Source organism: Oncorhynchus nerka, linkage group LG20, assembly GCF_034236695.1.
Source record: "Oncorhynchus nerka isolate Pitt River linkage group LG20, Oner_Uvic_2.0, whole genome shotgun sequence".
Classification (NCBI taxonomy): domain Eukaryota; kingdom Metazoa; phylum Chordata; class Actinopteri; order Salmoniformes; family Salmonidae; genus Oncorhynchus; species Oncorhynchus nerka.
In genome coordinates, this window is record NC_088415.1 from 40,155,151 (window position 1) to 40,175,291 (window position 20,141).

The 20,141-nt window shown below is 43.5% G+C and overlaps 4 protein-coding genes across 5 annotated transcripts in view; 1 reads left to right on the plus strand and 3 right to left on the minus strand.

Moving 5' to 3' along the window:
• The window catches only part of LOC115102504 (6-phosphofructo-2-kinase/fructose-2,6-bisphosphatase-like), a 28,350-nt gene extending 26,926 nt beyond the window's left edge, over nucleotides 1-1,424 (minus strand). Inside the window, exon 1 of the mRNA XM_029622530.2 lies at nucleotides 1,278-1,424. Coding sequence (XP_029478390.1) covers nucleotides 1,278-1,341 — 64 coding nt within the window. The 5' untranslated portion in view covers nucleotides 1,342-1,424. The remainder of the gene's footprint in view (nucleotides 1-1,277) is intronic.
• Nucleotides 1,425-1,725: 301 nt separating this feature from the next.
• Nucleotides 1,726-10,511, plus strand: LOC115102505 (UDP-glucuronosyltransferase 2A2-like). Of its 2 annotated transcripts, none has more exons than XM_065005494.1 (4): nucleotides 1,726-1,800; nucleotides 8,169-8,326; nucleotides 8,564-8,763; nucleotides 8,937-10,511. In XM_065005494.1, the coding sequence occupies exons 2-4, from the start codon at nucleotides 8,171-8,173 to the stop codon at nucleotides 10,180-10,182; spliced, it is 1,602 nt and encodes a 533-aa protein (XP_064861566.1). In that variant the 5' UTR covers nucleotides 1,726-1,800; nucleotides 8,169-8,170; the 3' UTR covers nucleotides 10,183-10,511. The 2 variants fall into 2 exon arrangements, with proteins under 2 accessions (XP_064861566.1, XP_029478394.1); XM_029622534.2 differs by lacking the exon at nucleotides 1,726-1,800 and adding an exon at nucleotides 5,881-6,313.
• On the minus strand, nucleotides 10,325-12,462 carry LOC115101689 (P2Y purinoceptor 1-like). The gene has a single exon (XM_029621154.2). It carries the CDS (start codon nucleotides 12,253-12,255, stop codon nucleotides 11,254-11,256), a length of 1,002 nt encoding a protein of 333 aa, XP_029477014.1. The 5' UTR covers nucleotides 12,256-12,462; the 3' UTR covers nucleotides 10,325-11,253.
• Nucleotides 12,463-12,615: 153 nt separating this feature from the next.
• On the minus strand, nucleotides 12,616-19,363 carry LOC115101690 (CCN family member 5-like). The gene is made up of 5 exons (XM_029621155.2): nucleotides 19,038-19,363; nucleotides 17,987-18,203; nucleotides 16,658-16,906; nucleotides 15,120-15,319; nucleotides 12,616-14,719 (listed from the first exon to the last, which is right to left on the minus strand). Exons 1-5 carry the CDS (start codon nucleotides 19,107-19,109, stop codon nucleotides 14,402-14,404), a joined length of 1,056 nt encoding a protein of 351 aa, XP_029477015.1. The 5' UTR covers nucleotides 19,110-19,363; the 3' UTR covers nucleotides 12,616-14,401.
• Nucleotides 19,364-20,141: the final 778 nt, after the last annotated feature.

Genomic DNA, 20,141 nt, shown 5'->3' on the forward strand with positions numbered 1-20,141 from the left:
AGCTTCTGGCAGATTATCATAGCAATTGTGAAGATCTCCGAAGACCTGCGACCTGCGACCTTTGCATGCTATCTTGAACATGCACACTTTCTATGATTACATAAGTAGTTACAGTGGGCTAACCTCAATGTGACTTAGCCTAATAAATCATTTATGTTGGATTCACTTCTCCATCACAACCAAAAATCTACGTTCAAGAATATGAGTAAATCTATTCCAACTTTAAATGCACTTTAAATAGAGTTTGATTTGATTTAGTTTAGTACTATTCTTTAACTTATATTTTTGGCTGAAATGAAGATGTGAATCCAACATATTAATGATTAACTTGAAGATTACATTTTAAATTAACCAAAGCTTGAAAACCTAGGCCTTTATTGTCTATTTTTAGTTGAAGCCTGGGTTGAACTGAAACAATACCTGTTGATGACTTTACAAATGCTATATAGGCCTAAATAGTATTATTGATGATGACTTATAAAGTATGGTTGCATTTCATTTGCTCTGTTAAACCTACACTTTGGAATGACTTCGATAGCAACAATGAATATGTTTAGTTATTAAGAGATCTGTCAATAATGATTCTCACGATAGTGCATTGATAGTAATCAGTGACAAATATAAAAGCTAAGCAGGGCTGGGTTTTTTCTGACAGTGGATATAACGTTGAAGCTCTGACGTTGTTTCAAAGGTGAAAATTAAACATATTTTATAGGTTTGTTTATGTTGACAATTGGTTACAATGATGACAGTAACCCGTGGTTGAATTTTTAAAAATGTAACCTCTTGAGATGGGAAAACGTGTTTTTTTATGAAGTTAAACATGTGCTCTTAATGGCAGAATGTTAAAGTCAGGTGGAATCAAGTTACACTTCTCAAACGGCACCGAATTGGTGGAACAACCCTTGGGGAAACAACAGAAGATAAGAGTTACCAGAGGGACAGACCTTCCCAAGTCCTTTCCCATTTGGTCTGTGTGTCCATTCTTTTTCAATTCAGGCGGCTCAACTTGAAACCCAGAGAACACATTGTCCTGTCCATTGTCCTCCTGTATATTGTACTGTCTGCATCACAGGGTGCACCAAGTCTATTTTTACTCACACGCACTTCTGTGCTGCTGGACTCAATCCCCTGAACAACATGTGCTCATAACATGTGCATAGAAAACACTAAACCAGCAGAGTAAAGTTGGACTTTACTATACTATCTCAGAGCTTTTACTACTCCTCTCTCTCTCTCAAAAGAGATATTGCTTGTTTTTCAATGATCGGTCTCACCTGCACTGTCACAGCGGCGCCTCATCATGTATTCCATATTGGGCAGTTCCATCCCTGCCAACATTCTCAGTGTGTCTAAGAGCAGAGTGCACGGTCTGAAGAAGACTAGCGGGTGGCTATGGAGCTGCTGCCAGATGCTCTTCTCAATGTAACAAAACCTCTCTGCCAAACCCTTTTCTCCCCCTTCACCCCCTCCTCCCTCTTTCTACGACACGTGGACATATGATAGTGGCACTGGGCTTGTCCTTTAATGTTTTCCAAGCCTTGGGTTCACAGTTCACAACCTACAAATACAGACACATACACACAGCCAGGGGAGTGAGCTCATAACAGGGGCAAAGGTCACCAAGGGGGTTTTAACCTTTTCAACTCTGTCACTCCATTTATCATTCTGACCTGAGTTGAAATAATAGTTGAGATCTTTTATATACTATTAGCGTTTGCTTCAGCCTGCCTGTAGTGCCAGGTGGGTGTAACGGGTGTCGTCGTCTGAAGAGGAATAATCGTACCAAAGCGCAGCATGGTAAGTGCTTATGCTTTCTATTGTAACTGACCACTATAACAAAATAACAAAGAGAATAGCCGAAACCGAAACAGTCCTGTCAGGTGCAGAAAACACTAAACAGAAAATATCTACCCACAAAAACCATGTGGGAAAAAGCTACTTAAGTATGGTTCCCAATCAGAGACAACGATAGACAGCTGTCCCTGATTGAGAACCATACCGGCCAAAACAAAGAAATAGAAAAACATAGAAAAAAGAACATAGAATGCCCACCCAAATCACACCCTAACCAAACCAAAATAGAGACCTAAAAAGCTCTCTAAGGTCAGGGCAAGACAGTGGGAGGGGTTTACAGTTCCGTGACTATTCTTTTGGTTCCGTTGCACCAGGCAAGCTCAATCAAGCCCAGCTAGCTGACATATGGAATTGTTTTAAGATGGTCATACTATGGATCATTTAGCTATTTAGGTTTTAAATAAATGTACTCAGGAAAATATATATACAGTGCATTCGGAAATTATTCAGACCCCTTCCCCTTTTCCACATTTTGTTATATTACACCCTTATTCTAAAACAAATTAAATTAAAACATGTCCTCATCAATCTACACATAATACCACATAAGGACAAACGTGAAAACAGGTTTTTAGACATTTAAAAAAATCTAAATTGAAAAAAATATACCTGTGTATCTTATTTACAGTACATAAGCATTCAGACCGTTTGCTATGAGACTCGAAATTGAGCTCAGGTACATTCTGTTTCCATCGATCATTTTTGAGATGTTTCTACAACTTGATTGGAGTCCACCTGTGGTAAATTCAATTTATTGAACATGATTTGGAAAGGCAAACACCTGTCTATATAAGGTCCCAGAGTTGACAGTGCATGTCAGAGCAAAAACTAAGCCATAAGGTCGAAGGAATTGCCCGTAGAGCTCCAAGACAGGATTGTGTAGAGGCACAGATCCGGGGAAGTGTACCAAAACATTTCTGCAGCATTGAAGCTCCCCAAGAACACAGTGGCCTCCATCATGGAAGAAGTTTGGAACCATCAAGACTCTTCCTAGAGCTGGCCGACCCATCCAAATTGAGCAATCAAGGGAGAAGCGCCTTGGTCAGGGAGGTGACCAAGAACCCGATGGTCACTCTCACAGAGCTTCAGAGTTTCTTTGTGGAGACGGGAGAACCTTCCAGAAGGACAACCATCTCTGCAGCACTCCACCAATCAGGACTTTATGATAGAGTGGCTAGACAGAAGCCACTCCTCAGTAAAAGGCACATGACAGCCCGCTTGGAGTTTGCCAAAAGGCACCTAAAGGACTCTCAGACCATGAGAAACAAGATTCTCTAGTCTGATGAAACCAAGATTGAACTCTTCGGCCTGAATGCCAAGCGTCAGGTCTGGAGGAAACCTGGCACCATCCCTACGGTGAAGCATGATGGTGGCTGCATCATACTGTGAGGATGCTTTTCAGCTGCAGGGACTAGTCAGGATTGAGGGAAAGATGAAGAGAGATCCTTGATGAAAACCTGCTCCAGAGCACTCAGGACCTCCGACTGGGGTGACGGTTCACCTTCCAACAGGACAATGACCCTAAGCACACAGCCAAGTCAACGCAGGAGTGGCTTCGGGACAAGTCTCTGAATGTCCTTGAGTGGCCCAGCCGGTGCCCGGACTTGAACCTGATCTAATATTTCTGGAGAGACCTGAAAATAGCAGTGCAGCGACGCTCCCCATCCAACCTGACAGAATTTGAGAGGATTTGCAGAGAAGAATGGGAGAAAGTCCCCAAATACAGGTGTGCCAAACTTGTAGTGTCCTACCCAAGGAGACTCGAGGCTGTAATTGCTGCCAAATGTGCTTTGTTGCGGATACAGGTATTCTGTGTGTGTGTGTGTTTCTTTTCTTTCCTTCTGCCCTCACAGGTGGCAATCATCATTCCCCAATCAGAAGACACACCACCTCCTGTTTCCATTACCCTATCACTTTCCCTTGGTTTAAAAACCCTGTCTGTTGTTTCCTCTAGAGCTCAATCTCTCTGTCAATGCCATCTGTCTGTTGATCTCTTGTTTGGTTTTTGCAACTACATATCACTTTGTCCCCACCTGTGAGTATTGTTATTTTGTTATGGTGTTTGATGGTGGGAAAAGGGGGAACCAAGACAAGTTGCCCATGGGCATACACTACCCGTAGGACTACTTTGTCTAAGAACACTAGGTAGAACTGTATTTTTGGTTAGTTAGCTGTTGTTGAAGTAGGCTAGTCTAGCTTAGGGGTATTTTTGGATATTTGTTTCTTTCCTTGGGTCCAGCTCAGCCCCTTTTCCTGCTCCCCTCATTACCGTGTGTTATCAAATAAACCATGAGTGTTTGACGGTAATTTAATTGTCTGTGGTTATTCCGTTCTCACTTTTACTTTTTCACTATAATTTGCATGATTTATGTTATGGGTCTCGTTACCATCCCCCCCCCTAGACTGTCGGGCCAAAAGGTATTCGTAACATGCTTCAACAAAGTACTGAGTAAAGGGTCCAAATAATTATGTCAATGCTGTTTTTAATTTTGAGAAAAAAAAAGAAAAGTTTTTGCTTTGTGGGGAGGGGAAAAAACAATGAATACTTTCTGAATGCACTGTATATCGTTTTTTGATACATATTTAACCCCTTTTTTTGGTAGGCACAAAACTACCTTCATACATCCATTTGTTTAAAAAAAACGGTACCAGTTACCAGAAGACAACACTTGTGGGGGTCGTAGAGCAAAACGGAGAACACCATTGTTTTCGTGAGAGTCTCCCCTTTCCATAGAGTGGTAATAATTTGTAGGTCAAACTGTTCGGATGCTACAGACGTTTACGTGAGAAGACCGATTTTCGGGATGTCTTATGGTCTGACAAACACAGCTCTAGCTCTGCCACATTTCACCACAGAAATGTGACACTGGTGGATTCAGACGCATCCAATGCAAAAAAAGAAGAAGATTTCTCTAGTTTAAACTGATGAATTTTGATGGTGATTTCTTTCTTATGTAACTTAGATTGACCGCGCTGCTGCATCAATCGACTCTAGGGGTTAACCTGTCTCCTCCCCTTTATCTAAACTGATTGAAGTGGATTTACCAAGTGACATCAATTACTTGGATTCACCTAGTCAGTCTGTCATAGAAAGAGCAAGGTGTCCTTGATGTGTTGTGAAATACGTGTATGTCACACTGCGTTATACAGCATATTACTGCGTTATACAGCATATTACTGCGTTATACAGCATATTACTGCATTATACAGCATATTACTGCGTTATACAGCATATTACTGCATTATACAGCATATTACTGCGTTATACAGCATATTACAGCGTTATACAGCATATTACTGCATGCACATTGAAATGCCATAGGCTACCATTAGCTGCATGTGTAACGTATTCCACAAAAGCATGGTATTTCTGCAGCAAGTAGCGTGCACAAGCTATATTCTTGATGTGAGGCCCCAAAATAATCCAGTGAAATCTTACCGCTATGCAGTGGTAATGCAGAAGGCAAGGTACGGTGGTTTAGTTTTGCAGGAAAGCAAAACATCGAGCCGTGCCTAGCTTTATAACCAAGACCCAAATATGCTGCTCCTATTGTAAATAGTTTAAAGTATTGGCTTTGCATTATGTTAGCCTTTTTGGATTAAGAACAGGCCTTTTTCTTCACTAAACATGTCTGTCTTCGTTTGTCAACATCACATCTACCAACATCCTCACCTCCCACACAGCCTTGGATGGTAGCCAGGAAAACTCATCATAGCTCCTCTGGTTTTCCAAGAAAACCTTCTGTTGATCAGACATGCAGTTATGTAACAAAACGTAATTTGTTTGATTTTAATCCCAGTCACACTCAGTACTCAGTCAGGAATTTGCCTCCCTAATCTCAATAAGACAGTTAGGTGTGTTATGTTGTAATGACTTGCTGGCTGCACAATGTGTTACTGTACTGCAATGATCCCTTGGGCCACCACACAAGTATTGACATTAGATTTGATTCAATTCCATTTGGCAAGGGTTTGAGGCGATGGAAGGATATTCTTTATTCTTTGTTTGGATCCCCATTAACAGACACCTTGGCGACCGCGAGTCTTCCTGGGGTCTGAAATATATATCAACAGAGAAACTGAGAAGAGGCCCTGGGTTTGGAAATGTTAAAGTCTGAAGATTAGAGTGAAACCTTTTCAAAACAACATCCATCCAAGAGAGGAAACGAGAGTACAAGACAGAAAGAAAGAAAGAAAGGCAGAGGAGAAGGGAAAGGGAGAGAACAACTGATGGGCTGCTATGTGCTCTCTGACCGTGGGATCTACTGACTGGGAGTACCCTCATCAGTGACGGACTTGACTGGCCTGAACGAAGTGCAATGATACAGTTAAAAGTATTCTTAGGGGAATTCATAGATTACATATTCCCTTCCAGTGTAGTTACTCATTCACTGTGAGTGAGGCTCAGACAGGATAGCTGTATGGTGGAGAAGAAGCAACAAGATGGATTTTAGAGGTAAGGATTTACTTTGCTGTTCTGTATTTGTAAATTATCGTTTCCATTGGAATTCCATTATTTCCAAGGCCAAATAATATTCATCCAAATACTTGAATGACTGATAATGCTCGAATGACTGATGGTAAGTCCCGTTGACCATGTAGTTTGAGTCATGTAATATGTTAGCGAGATCTTTTTTTGTGATATCCAATCGGTAGTTAGCAGTCTTGTCCCACCACTGTAACTCCTGTGTGGAGCAATGCGTCATCCGAAACACGACCCTGCCAAGCCGCACTGCTTCCTGACACTGCTCGCTTAACCCGTAGGCCACACCAATGTGTTGGAGGGAGGACACACCGTACAACTGGCGACACAAGTCAGCGTGCATGTGCCCGACCGGCCAAACAGTCTCCTAATCCTGATGACGCTGGGCCAATTGTGCGCCGCCTCATAGGTCTACCTGGTTCGCGGCAGGCTGCGACACAGCCTGGGATTGAACCCGGGTCTGTAGTGACACCTTTAGCACTGCGATGCAGTGCCTTAGACCGATGCGCCTCTCGGGAGGCGAGGTCAAAGTTCTTTGTACATTACATTACATTTTGAAATGTATTAGAGCCAATCATTTGTTTAAAATGTCAATAATTTTACTAAAATGTTGCTTGTATCTGATCCTGCACATCTCTCTCTAAATCAGGTGGTTTGTGTTGAAACTTAGTCATAGTGTCCTGTACAGTAATACTGTGCGTCATTAGATATAGTTTGGGGTAAGGACACATCCTGCAGCATAAAGAGGTCGTGCTCCTATCTGCTGCTGAATGACTGGTAGGAATAGAGTGGGGTGTACTTTACACAATACTTACTGTGGACTACAAAACTCTTCTTGGCAGAAGAACTGTGTCACATCAAATTAATTTAATCTTTGATCTGAGGCTGGGCTGGTCTTAGTTTTTTGGGGGCCCTAAGCAAAATTTTGCTTGGGGGCCAGCCACCTCACGGGTAAAACATTTGAATGGTCCCCCTCTTGAGGTCAGAGAGACAAATTTGAAGTTTTAAAGCACATTTTCTGCAATTCTACACATTTTGCCATGAGGTGGAGAAAAATGTTGCAGGTTTCAAACTAATTTCATGCAATTCTACTCATTGTGCCATGCAACAGGCAGAAACCGTTTCAGTTTTAAAGCAAATTTTCTACAATTCTAAAACATTTTCCATGGGGTGGAAATAATTTAGCAGTTTTTAGAACATTTTTCATGCAATTCTACTCATTTTTTTCCTTGAGGCGGGGAAAAAAATATGCAGTTTTAAGCAATTCTACACATTTTGCCATGACTTATTCCTTGATCATAGATATCTGAGTCAGAGTGACTAACAAAATCAATGGGGGCACCCTGAAGGTCAGGGCCCCTGGGAACAGGCACTGCGTGCCTGATCAGTAATTCTGCCAAGAATACTGCAAGGTGTATTTAGCTAGCAAGACTAACTTACCAATTTAAAAAGTGTGAGCTGACATGGGCAAGACATTACAAGAGAAAAACTGCTGACATGCTACCAAATTTCGAAATTGCACCTTGTATATTCTACGACTCTAACACTCAACAGTAAGTTGAGACTCCGACTGAATTCCTAATATGTATATATTTTTTAATTTAAAAAACAGTTTATGTCGCTTATGCCAGAGCATGCCCTGATCTAAGACTCACTGACCCTTGTAAGCAAAATGTGAAAAATAACTATGGTGTTTAAAGTACATTCTTAGTTGATGGATGTCAATTTACTCATTTTTACTGTTGTGTCCCAGTTAAGTGTATTTCAGTGTCTTTACAATGTATCTCAGTGTATGTCAGTCTACTTACCCCACTGTCTCTCTCCACAGTGATGGGGTCCTGTGTGGCCTTGGTGCCTGTCCTTCTGCTCCTGTCCTCCCTGCAGCACACCAGTGAGGCTGGAAGGGTCCTGGTCTACCCTGTCGACGGCAGCCACTGGCTCAACATGAGGATACTGGTGGAGGCGCTTCACACCCAGGGTCACCAGGTCATTAAGCATGAGACAATCTCATGATATGAGAACAAAACAATATGTACATTGGACTTGTACTGCAATACTATTTATCACATGACTGCCCATAAAAAATACAGTTGAATTTAACATTAATATTAGGATTTATGATTTGCCATCGTTGAGAAACCTTTGAAATGTTGTTCAAATAAAAATACAAATGCAGAGGAACGTACCGAACCAAGAGCTGAGTGTACTGTCTTTCCCTTCCAGGTGACCATTCTGCGCTCCTCCACCAGCTGGTACGTGGCTGAACACTCCCCCCACTACACCTCCATCACTGTGCCCCAGGCTCAGCCCCAGAACATCGAGAGTCAGGAGTTCATGGCCCACTTCCTGAAGAGGTCGCTGGAGATCCAGCGGGGCAAGGGCTCACCCTGGGCCTTCCTGCAGTTCTGTGGGAACCTCTTCAGGTACAAATATAGCCCAAAGGCAGGACTAACAGAGCCAAAATTCCTCCCCAAAGCAATTGAATTGATGCCAATTTGCATTTTTGCACAAGCTAGTTCATTGTTTAATGCTGATACATGCCTGATGTTTAAATTGTGTTTTTGTCTGTTTACTTTGATTGATCTAATCTGTTCAGCATGCTGAGGCAGAACCAGGAGATGGTGGCCGAGCTGGTCGTCACCATGTTTGAGAACCAGACTCTGATGACAGATCTGAAAGAGGCTGAGTATGACCTGGTCCTGACTGACCCAGTGTTCCCTGCCGGGGTCCTGGTGGCCCACTACCTCCAGCTCCCCCTGGTTCTCAATGTGCGCTGGCACCTCAGCGGGGAGGGACACTTTGCCATCGCTCCCTCGCCACTATCCTACGTCCCTCAAATATTCTCCCGCAACTCTGACCTGATGAACTTTGCACAGAGGCTGAGTAACATATTCTACCACTGTCTCAGCTACTACATGTATCGTTACGTCTCCAACCCGCCTTACCAGGCCGTGTGCGACCGCTACTTTGCCCCTGAAGAGGTGGACGTCATATCCCTTATCCAGGGAGCTGATCTGTGGCTGATGAGGGTGGACTTCGTTTTTGAGTTCCCTAGACCCACCATGCCGAATGTGGTCTACACTGGTGGGTTCCAGTGCAAACTCTCCAAGCCTTTACCTGCAGCTTTAGAGGAGTTTGTCCAGAGTTCTGGAGAACACGGGGTGGTGGTGATGTCACTGGGGACTCTGTTGGGTGGACTGGGTCCAGAGATGTCAGAGGTCATAGCCTCAGCCTTCGCCCGGCTGCCCCAGAAGGTGGTGTGGAGACACCTGGGAGAGAGGCCTTTGTCTCTAGGTAACAACACCCTGCTAGTGAAATGGCTGCCTCAGAACGACCTCCTGGGTCACCCCAAAACCAAAGTGTTCGTCACACACGGGGGCACCAACGGGATCTACGAGGCCATCTATCACGGAGTCCCATTGTTGGGTATCCCTCTCATCTTTGACCAGTTTGATAACATGGTGCGCATGAAGGCCAGAGGAGTGGCAGAGGTTATAGAGGTTACAACGTTAGAGGTGGAATTCTTAACACAGACTTTGATGGGCATTCTGGATGAAGAGAAGCCCTACAGAGAGAATATGAGAAGACTATCACGGTTGCACCACGACCGGCCTATAGAACCTTTGGACAGCGCCATCTTCTGGCTGGAGTTTGTTATGCGCCACAAGGGGGCAGCTCACCTACGTACAGAGTCCTATAAGATGCCATGGTATGTCTATCATAATGTGGATGTTCTAGCACTGCTGCTGGGCTCTGCTCTGCTTGTTTTGGTGTTGCTTGTGGTTTCCTGTATGTGCTTGGTAAGAGGATTACGAAAGAGGAGAAAGTCCAAGTTGGAGTGATTATGTTACTTATGGCCTACTTACTTAGTTATTACACAGCTTACAATCCAAGCATACAGTAGATAGATATGGGGAAAGCAATTGCAATTGTATTTTATGTAGAGAACCTTCCTAATATATCAAAGATATAGGTTATGTATATTTATTACATGCACTTTTTGAATCAAGGTTTTATTGGGTTATTATGATGCAATCCTGCATTTGCTGTGTATTTTCACTCATGTTATCAATTTTATAATACACAGTGTAAATGGTGACAATTTTTATTTGGAATAAAATGAGAATACGTTCAAATGATGCGGAATAAACAGCGAAAGTCTTCTTGATAACTTTGCATTTTCACGTCAATACTTCACAAGCCACTTTTTAAAACCTTTATGGTCAGGTATGCATCAGATCACCACACAGGAAATCCTCACGTGGTGATAACTCTACATCTTGAAAGCAGATTTACACCTTTTGTGAAAACAACGTTTCCTGTTCTTCTGCAAATGCATTCACAGCACTTGGTGTTTTCACATGGCTCTTATCGTATCCTTAATACAAGGCACCATAAACCAATACAGCCTACTGTGTGTTTAGTTGCAACTGTCTGGCAAATATTATACATTTACAACATCTTTACATCTATCCGTTAAATATACTGTATATTTACAATATATTTACATCTCTTAGATACAATGAATAACCAGGAATGTACATTCATGCAGATGACCATGCAAGGAATACAATGTACTTTCCATATGGGGCGGCAGGGTAGCCTAGTGGTTAGAGCATTGGACTTGTAACCGGAAGGTTGCAAGTTCAAACCCCCGAGCTGACAAGTTACAAATCTGTCGTTCTGCCCCTGAACAGGCAGTTAACCCACTGTTCCTAGGCCGTCATTGAAAATTAGAATTTGTTCTTAACTGGTTAAATAAAGGTAAAATAAAAAATATCAGCATATTTATAGTACAGCCAGAATCTGGGAACTGTACTTTGAACCCTATTCAAACAATAATATGCACCGTAATGAACACATTAGAAATTGCTGAAAGAAAAGCAGAACGACTCTCAAGAAAGCAAACAAAGCTACACTGCTATTTCAATGTGAGTCCATAACGGTGGGGTTTGTGTCTGGATGCGATGGTTGAATAGCAGAGGCACAGACCGACGAGCTCGTTCCCAAAGCCTGGTGATATGTACGAGCAGGTTTTCATTGCTGTGGATGTAAACCAATGGGTTGATGGCACTGTTTAGACACACGAGTGATCGGCTGACTTGGTGAGCAATGTAGATGCCAGCAAACCAATCCTCACATGTGCCTTTGCTTTTCAAAATCCTAGTATTCAGGTTTAGATTTCTGAATATGTGATACGGTATGTAGCAAACTGAGAAGAGTAAAGTCACAATGATCACCAGTTTAAGGCATCTCTGCTTCATCACTTGGTCAATGTTGGGGTTGTTAAAGAGGACCACAGCCACGTGTCCATAGCAACCCAATATGATGAGCAGAGGGATGAAAAATCCAGATACTGTCCACGCAATACTGTAGTCCAGGTAAGCCTTGGTAGAGAAGTTGAAGGTGGTGTCAACGCATTTGACTTTCCCTGAAGAAGAGTTTGTTTTGTCAAAGAACATATCAGGAATAATCTCAATGCAGACTAAACCCCAAACTACAGCTGTGATGACTACAGAGTGGCCCCTTGTTATCCTGCCCATCACTCTCAGTGGGTGGACAATGCTCAGGTACCTGTATACACTAATACATGTGAGGAAACCAATACTGCCATACAAGTTCAAATTGAAGCAGAATCTTGTCATCTTGCAGAAGACTTGTCCAAAGGCCCAGTGACTGCCTGCTGAGTAGTACGCAAACAGAAATGGAAGAGTGAGCAAATACAGAATATCTGCAATTCCAAGGTTCAGAACAAAAATGTTGATATTTCCGAATTTCTTCCAGTTCGCAAACAAGGATTTTAGTCCCCAGCAGTTACCAACAAGGCCGACAATAAACACGGACATATACACTGTAGGTAAGAACGTGTGAGTAAAGTCCATGTTAATGTGTCCACAGGAAATGTTTGTCTTCATTTTCTTTCCTCAACAAAATATTTGATTATAAACAGGTCGGTCTTGCCAAAGATATTATAGCTGGATGAGTATAACCTGTATAAATAAATCAAGTTGAATGAAGTCAGATTCTCGGTTTCCTAGTACTCCTCAGTTATTTTCAGTGCTCCGCGTCAGTGTTTTCTATTTAAACTTGTTTGACATTTCCTTGTGGTCTATGTGACAAACTGTATCACTGACTCATACATTAGAATTATGAGATCAATAGGGGTTGCTTTCCTGTTTCTCGGTAGGCATGCAGAAGAGCAGACACACCCAACTACACACAGGAAACCCATGTACGTCTACACACACACACACACACAATGATAAGACAGCCTATAGGAAGGTCAGAGACCTGGCAGTGTGCTGCCAGGACAACAACCTCTCCCTCAACGTCAGCAAGACACAGGAGCTGATCGTGGACTGCAGGAAACGGAGGGCCGAGCCACGCCCCCATTCACATCGACAGGGCTGTAGTGGAGAGGGTCGAGAGCTTCAAGTTCCTCGGTGTCCACATCACTAAGGATCTATCATGGACCAACACACACCAACACAGTTAGAGGGCACGACAATGCCTCTTTCCCCTCAGGAGGCTGAAAATATTTGGCATGGGCCCTCAGATCCTCAAAGAGTTCTACAGCTGCACCCTTCAGAGCATCTTGACTGGCTGCATCACCGCTTGGTATCTGACCGCAAGGCGTTACAGAGGGTAGTGCATACAACCCAGTACATCACTGGGGCCGAGCTCCCTGCCATCCAGGACCTCTATACCATGCAAATTGTCAAAGACTACAGCCACCAAAATCATAGATTTCTTCTTTTTTTTTACTCATATCTCATTGTAACTATATTTGCACTGATACTGTGAGTCCAATGTAAGTCATTAGATACTGCAAATAAGAAGATACTGTACATGGCTTTCTGACTTTGGGAAGCTACGGCGTATATTGTGGATGTTGAAAGCTATCAAATATCAGCACCCAAATCACTAATAAGTCATAAGGAGTTTTAAGGGAAAGTTACATCACAAATTACAACAATCAAATCTCAATGTAGTAATATCATTAATGAATAATATGCAATATACAAAGGAGCTCAAGCTTTACATAAAAAGGCATTGTGAATGGAAAACAGTTAGGACAAAGTATAAAATCAGTGATACAATTGTACAATATTTCAAAAAGCATTCGAATAGTTTATATTTACAGCAACATTGAAAATAAGTGCAATTTCATCTGACTAAGAACACAAAATAGACACATTTATAAACAAACAAACAAACAAACTGATATAACAGATGGCATTTGCATGTCAAGATACAGTATCTATCAACTCAAAGGTTGGTGTCATTCTGCAAAATAAATTCACTCAAATCAAAGTAACAACACTTGAGTCTAATCCACTCAACTAAGTCAGGTCAAGTGGTCAGGAGAAAATCTGGGGCCTAAAATGAGTCAAGAAAGACAACAAATGACTGTCATCTGGTCTTCTACATACAGCATAAGACTACAGTTGGTCAATTAGTCATAAATGCATTTGTTGTGTTACAGTATTTAACTTACATATGCTAGATAGAGGCTAGTATTTTTCTGCACTCTTGCCAACTCCTCGTGGAGTTGCCATGCCTAATGTTTGGCTTGACAATGACTCTGTTGTGGAGAGAAACCAGGCTAATATTTGGGGTCAGGGTAGCTAACTAGGGTTTCCTGACCTATTCTTTTCCCCATGAGGTCACCTTATGAGATGTGATAAGAGTGGAATAGAGTGGGAGGTCTTAGTGCAGACGGAGCTTGTCCATTCATATCAGGGCTTTCTTCCCCCGACTCAGTCACAGCTTATCACCTGGAAGATCTTTTCACTTCCCCTATCTATCCGATGAAGTGGGCTACACCTGCTGGATCAAGCCATAATAGACAGAGGCTCCGTTCAAATAATCATACTGGTATACCACTTGTATGGACATTGGAACACAGCAAAGGTGTTGCTCGCAGGTCCTGTCTGGACAGGTCTCAGTATGAGCGTGTCAGTACATGGAGAGGGGTAGGATAGGAGGTGGAGAGCCATGGTGGACGCTCCAGGTTCTCAAGGAGGCATAGGGCCCAGAGGATTGACCTGAACGTCAAGTCTAGCCCCACACGGCAGGGCTCCGGTGAGAGCGTGCGGAGCCTGAGTAGGGTGCAGCTGCATAGGGTCCTGTAGCGGAGTAGGGGCAGTTGTAGTGACAGACACAGGACTGGATCATCATGACTGCCCGGTGAAGACGCCTGCCGGTGGGGCAATGGAAGGCCACCATGGCCGTGCTGATCTGGTAGGGGGTACAGCAGCGGGCGTCGGTGCACTGGCCGCAGTACCGGGGCCGGTAGACCCGTGTGCTGTAGCAGCCCTGGTGCACCAGTCTCACTGGCACCACTGACCTGTAGCTGGGCTCACAATGCCGGGCCCACTGGGAAAACAGATCATCATCGTTAGGCTGCTAGATGAGCTCATGGTTGCTGAGAATAGAGGTTAATGTATGTATTATTAGACTGGGAATGAACTCAAATGTACTTATTGAAGAAAAACACATTTACCCTAATACATCTACTGTACACATTCTTATATTTTTTCCACCTCAAGCATTTTCCAGTATGACCATTTCACAGACTGAGCAATGGGCACTTTATACCAATATAGTAGAGTCTAGGTGACAGGAACACACATTTTAACACATACATGAGGCTTACGTATGGCTCCTGTTAACATAACCTATTAACCCCAAATTACACTTAAGGTTGGGGTAGACGTGGAGTTAGGGTAGGGGGGTAAAGACGTGGGGCAGAGAGTCTGGGAAGATATTAACTCACCATGGGGCTCCTGTGTGGCTGGAGTGCCTGACAGGGCCGGACCTTACAAAGACGGCTCTGCATCTCGAGCCGACAGGCTGGGTTCTTGTTGGAGACCCGCGTGGAGACCCCAGCACCACAGGTTTGGGAACATGCACTCCACTCTGTACTCTGGTCTATACAGTTAGAGGGACCCGACAGGCCTTGCCACAAACTGGAGGCTGGAGAGAGGAGGCCAGGATAAAAATGAGACCGAATGGTGAATTTCCTGAAGAAAACTTGAGTACTTCCTTCAGCTGTCTAAAATAAGAATAATAAGTACGGGGAATAACAGTAGTGTGCTTCGAGCAAACACACTAATGGGACAATGAGGAATGAGTGACTTGTCACGAGATCCAGCTGTTAACAACTCAATCAGAGCCAAGCTAACTCATCTGCCATGACTTCCCTGGTTAATAGTTTTTTATCAGAGTGTCTCAAATGTCATAATGTCTCTTAATGACTCAATTGGCCTAAACTTGTACAGGAACTTCCTGTCTTTTCGTAGCACAGAAAAGCAGTGCTATCTGGATGGAGATCAATCCCTAAGATAGCATCTCCGGTCGGATCTGAGTCATAATAATCAGCATTTGGCATTGTTTCTGTAACACAGCACGAAAAAAAACGTCTAGGCTTTGAATTCAAGAACACTTTGAACAAAATGTTCCATTGCTATTGACATAGCTTGACTGTGTGACAGTGTCAGAAATTCCAGATGTTCTTTTTTTCCTTAGCGGTTTTATTTTCCTAACCCGTTTCTGGGACTATTTCAGACTCCTTGGGCTTATTGTGTTTAATTGTTGCGTCGCCTAGCCATGGGTCTTGTTATGAAACTAGGCATTGGTCCCAAAATGGCACCATATTCCCTATTTAATTCACTACTTGGTCAAAAGTAGTGCACTACATATGGAATAGGGGGCCATCTGGGACGCAGATTTGGAAACAGGGTCGGTGTTGGAACCGGGCTTGTTATTTTGACAATAATGTGCATTTTCATCTGGCCAGACTTTTCCAATGAAATGCGGGGGTTATATTTGGACATTGTGCCTTTTCATTTGGCCAGACTCACCACAATAAAATGCAAAAGATCCCTCAATAAAAGACCTCAGACTATGAGCGTCAGTGGCAGAGCTCATGTAAACGTGGGAAGCTAAATATTGCCCTACAGCTTGATCGACGGAACAACATTTGTCATTCTTATATTCAATTGTGTGTAAAAGTGCTATGTATAGTTAGCTAACATCTAAGCTGGACAAACACCATATTCTTCATGAATGTCAAGCTAACACCAAAAATAATGGTTTAGGATCCACAGGGAAGCATTTTATTGGTTCCCTCTCAAGATGGTCCAATCGAAATACGTAGCAGAAACCTGTGTCAGAACAGAGGATGACTAGCCTGGTACCAGATCTGCATATAGTAGATAATGCCAACCACCATAGGGAGTTGGCTATACAGCACAAACATATCTGGAACCAGGCTAGAATATGACTGTTAAACTAGACTGATGTCTCAGTTACCTGTGATGGCATCCTGAACGACTGTGTTGTCCATGTTCTCACAGACCCACTCCTTGCAGCACCTCCCAGGCAGCTGTACCCTTTGGGGGTGTGGGCAGTCTGGGTTGGGAAGATTGACGTCCTCAGGGCACAGGGGCACGCAAGTCAACCCTCCTCCCAGGCAGCGGCACTGAGTGGCACAGGAGGGCTGGAACACCTGGCCATCCTGATAGGAGACCCCGTTCAGCTCACAGCCCAACTCCTCCTGACCTGGAAGGGTGGAAACAGAACAGACCTGGTTTCAAAAACTATTTGCCTGCCTGGAGTGCCAGATGGGTAGGGTTTGCATTTTGGGACTATTGGATTACTTCATCAAACCATGCAAACTCAATCAAGCACAGATATTTGAAATTATTTAAACTATTATTTGAACCCATGTCTGGGAACAGGACAGAGAGACCCTCTTAGAGGCTCTTTACCCTGGACTGGCAGCCCCACCCTATCCTTAACCCTAACCCATACACATACCCTGCACCATGTACCCTGCTCTGTTCTGGACTCTGGAAAAAAAATACAATTACTCACAGAAAGAGAGAAAGAGGGAAAGAGAGAGAGAGAGAGAGAGAGAGAGAGAGAGAGAGAGAGATTGAGAGAGTGACAGAGCTTGTGTAAGAGTGAGGTAAGGAAACAAGAGGATAATGTCTACTGCCAAGACTCTGGGTTGTTATGTGATGTTATGGGTAACCATGTGTTCCCAAATGGAACCCTTTCCCCTATTTAGTGCACTACTTCTGGTCAAAAGTAGTGCACTATGCAGGGAATAGGGTGCCATTTGGGAAGCACCCCAGTCCTGAGGAGACTGAGGAGTCTGTTTTCCAATCCGTGTGTGTTGTCTCGGCAATGTATCATTCTCGATGGGAAGTCATCAGAGGAAATGTGCCAACACCACCACTGAAAATAGAGGTTCAGATGTTTTGGAGGAACAGTCAAACTCAAGCCCCTGCGCTCTGCGGCTGGCTGGATCAGTATATGCCCTAAACAGATTGTCTGTTTGTCCCTCTCATACAAACAGTCAGACATAGACTTCAGCTCCATGTGCCATCCCTTTCTGTGTTTTTTTGTCTGCTAGCCTGGTTGTTTAGAAAAGGGTGATCACTGTGCAGAGCCTGTGGTCCAGTGGCAACACTTCCGGGACAAGCACATGTGTTATGACCCTGGAGACCAGACAGGATTCAATCCCTGTGTCCACCCTTCCCACTGTTTATCCTTCTCATCTACCCCCCCCCCTTCTGTTTACATTACTGTCGGTAATAAAGCCTAAAAAAACAGGAGGAAAAGGCTGGCACTCACTGACACACTCTCCAGGGTCGCCGGGGAAGCTGGCGCTGTAGTCACACTGCAGTCCTCTCTGGCTGTCACACACATACAGGTCGCTGCAGGCCTCGCCCTGCTGCCGGGCACACACCTGGCAGCACTGGCAGCCGTCCAGGACCAGAGGGACTCCTGCTGGGCACTGGGGCACGGGGTTGGGGCACTGGCATGGTCCCGGGCACAGCTGACACCACACCTAGAGTAACACAGGGAGCAGAGGTTAGAGGTTAAAGCAGGCTGAGGTTAGAGCAAGAGGAGTAGGAGGTCAATTGGTTGTTGTTGTTGTCATTGTCATCATAGTCTTCATCATTACGACCATTATCATCATCGTCATCATAATCATCGTCATCACCATAGTTGAAAAATGCTGCCGTTATGTTTTGAAATAAAACAGCCTTTCCTTGACCAATTGTAAGCACATTAATATTTGGTAGAAGTACTTTGTTTGGGGAACACTATGTCCAACACGGTCTGGTCAAAATAGTCCTGTCTTCAATTACATACAGTGAATGGAGCCAAGCCACAGCAGGCAGCCTATGGACATACTGGTCACAATTATTCACTGGTGGAGCAATGTCATGCCCCCATGGACTCAAAAACATAATTTGTCGTCTCTACCGCAACTATGCAATGCAACATCAAACATTCATCATTCATCAATATTTCTAAACATGTATCATTAATATTCATGATGATCTGTATAAAGTGTAAAAAAAAACATTTCTAAATGATAAAACACAAAATAATAAAGTACTTAGCCAAGTTACAAATACGGTAAATTGACTATGGAGTAAGTTACAAATAAGAAACAACAGTAATAACATAAAAACAAAATCAGTTCTATCAAAACAATCTTCAACCACAGCCACCTGAAAGCTTCTGATAGATCTTTCCGTGGAATCGATCAATGGAATGCAGTTTCGTTGATTTCCACAGACAGCTCACATCCTGAGCAACAGGTATAAGCTACAGGTGCAGTTCACCTCCAGGTACACACAAGTAGAAGAGCAGAATAGTCGTTTGGCCTCACCTGCAGTGAACCCACACAGAGCAGCAAAGCCAAGGCTATCACATTGTCACCGAGTTGTCTTGAAATTTCCATTGGAACGTCTGTAGGTTGATTGAACTGCTCTGTTTGCCCGTCTGTCTAACCTCTTAAGTGTGATGGTAGTGGTGCTAGCTAGCTACCAGTGCTGCTTGCTGTTTGCTGACTGCTCATTCCTCTGCATGGCTGACATTTATCGAGTCTCTGCTGTGATGTCACAGGCTGACCGCCGTGTAAACAGTCACTGGAGCAGGAGCAGAAATGCTTCACATTCCGACTCCCTGTTGCCCATTTCTACTTCCAGACCTTTTTCTCCTCCTACCTCCCTCCCATCTCTCTCCCCCTCTAGCTGTTATCGATTGAAACAGGGAGTTTGTTCGTTATTTCCTCATTTCAAAACCGGATCAGACGCAACTGAATTCAATGACGTATTCTAAGTCAACCTGCAGTTGTAATAATGAGCCGCTTATAATTCCAACCTCCTCGTCCTCTGGTTGCCATGGTGCTGCAGCAGCATGTCTGATGTGAGGCTGAACTTGAGTCGATGTGACCAGTCCCATTTTGAAAGAGAGGAACTCAAAACAGAAACACTAGAGTAAAGTAAACACTGTCCGAGAGTTCCATCCTCAGAGAACATGAGGACACAAAATGTGCTTCTGAAATGACACCCTAATTCACTATAGAGTGCACTACTTTTGACCAGGGCCCATGGGGCTCTGGCTAAAAGTAGAGTTATATAAGGAATAGGGTGCATTTCGGGAAGCACATGAGGACACGTACTAAGTAGAATTGCCCAGCAACCACAGCAAAGAAGCAGAAAACACTAACATCTAGCCTAAATTAGAGGCTGTTATTATGACTGGAGAGAATACTTGGGGCGGGTGAAAATTATTTCTGTAAAATTCTAGATTATTTGCTTCTTTTATCAATGAAATAGGCCTACCATTACTTACCATTAGCGTTGGGGAGTAGTGAACTACATGTAGTTATTCAACTACGTTTTCCAGTAGCTTGGTGGTAGTTGAACTAAATTCAAATATTGGTATTTTCAGTAGTTAATTTATTTTTTGCCATGTAGCAGTGTAGCTA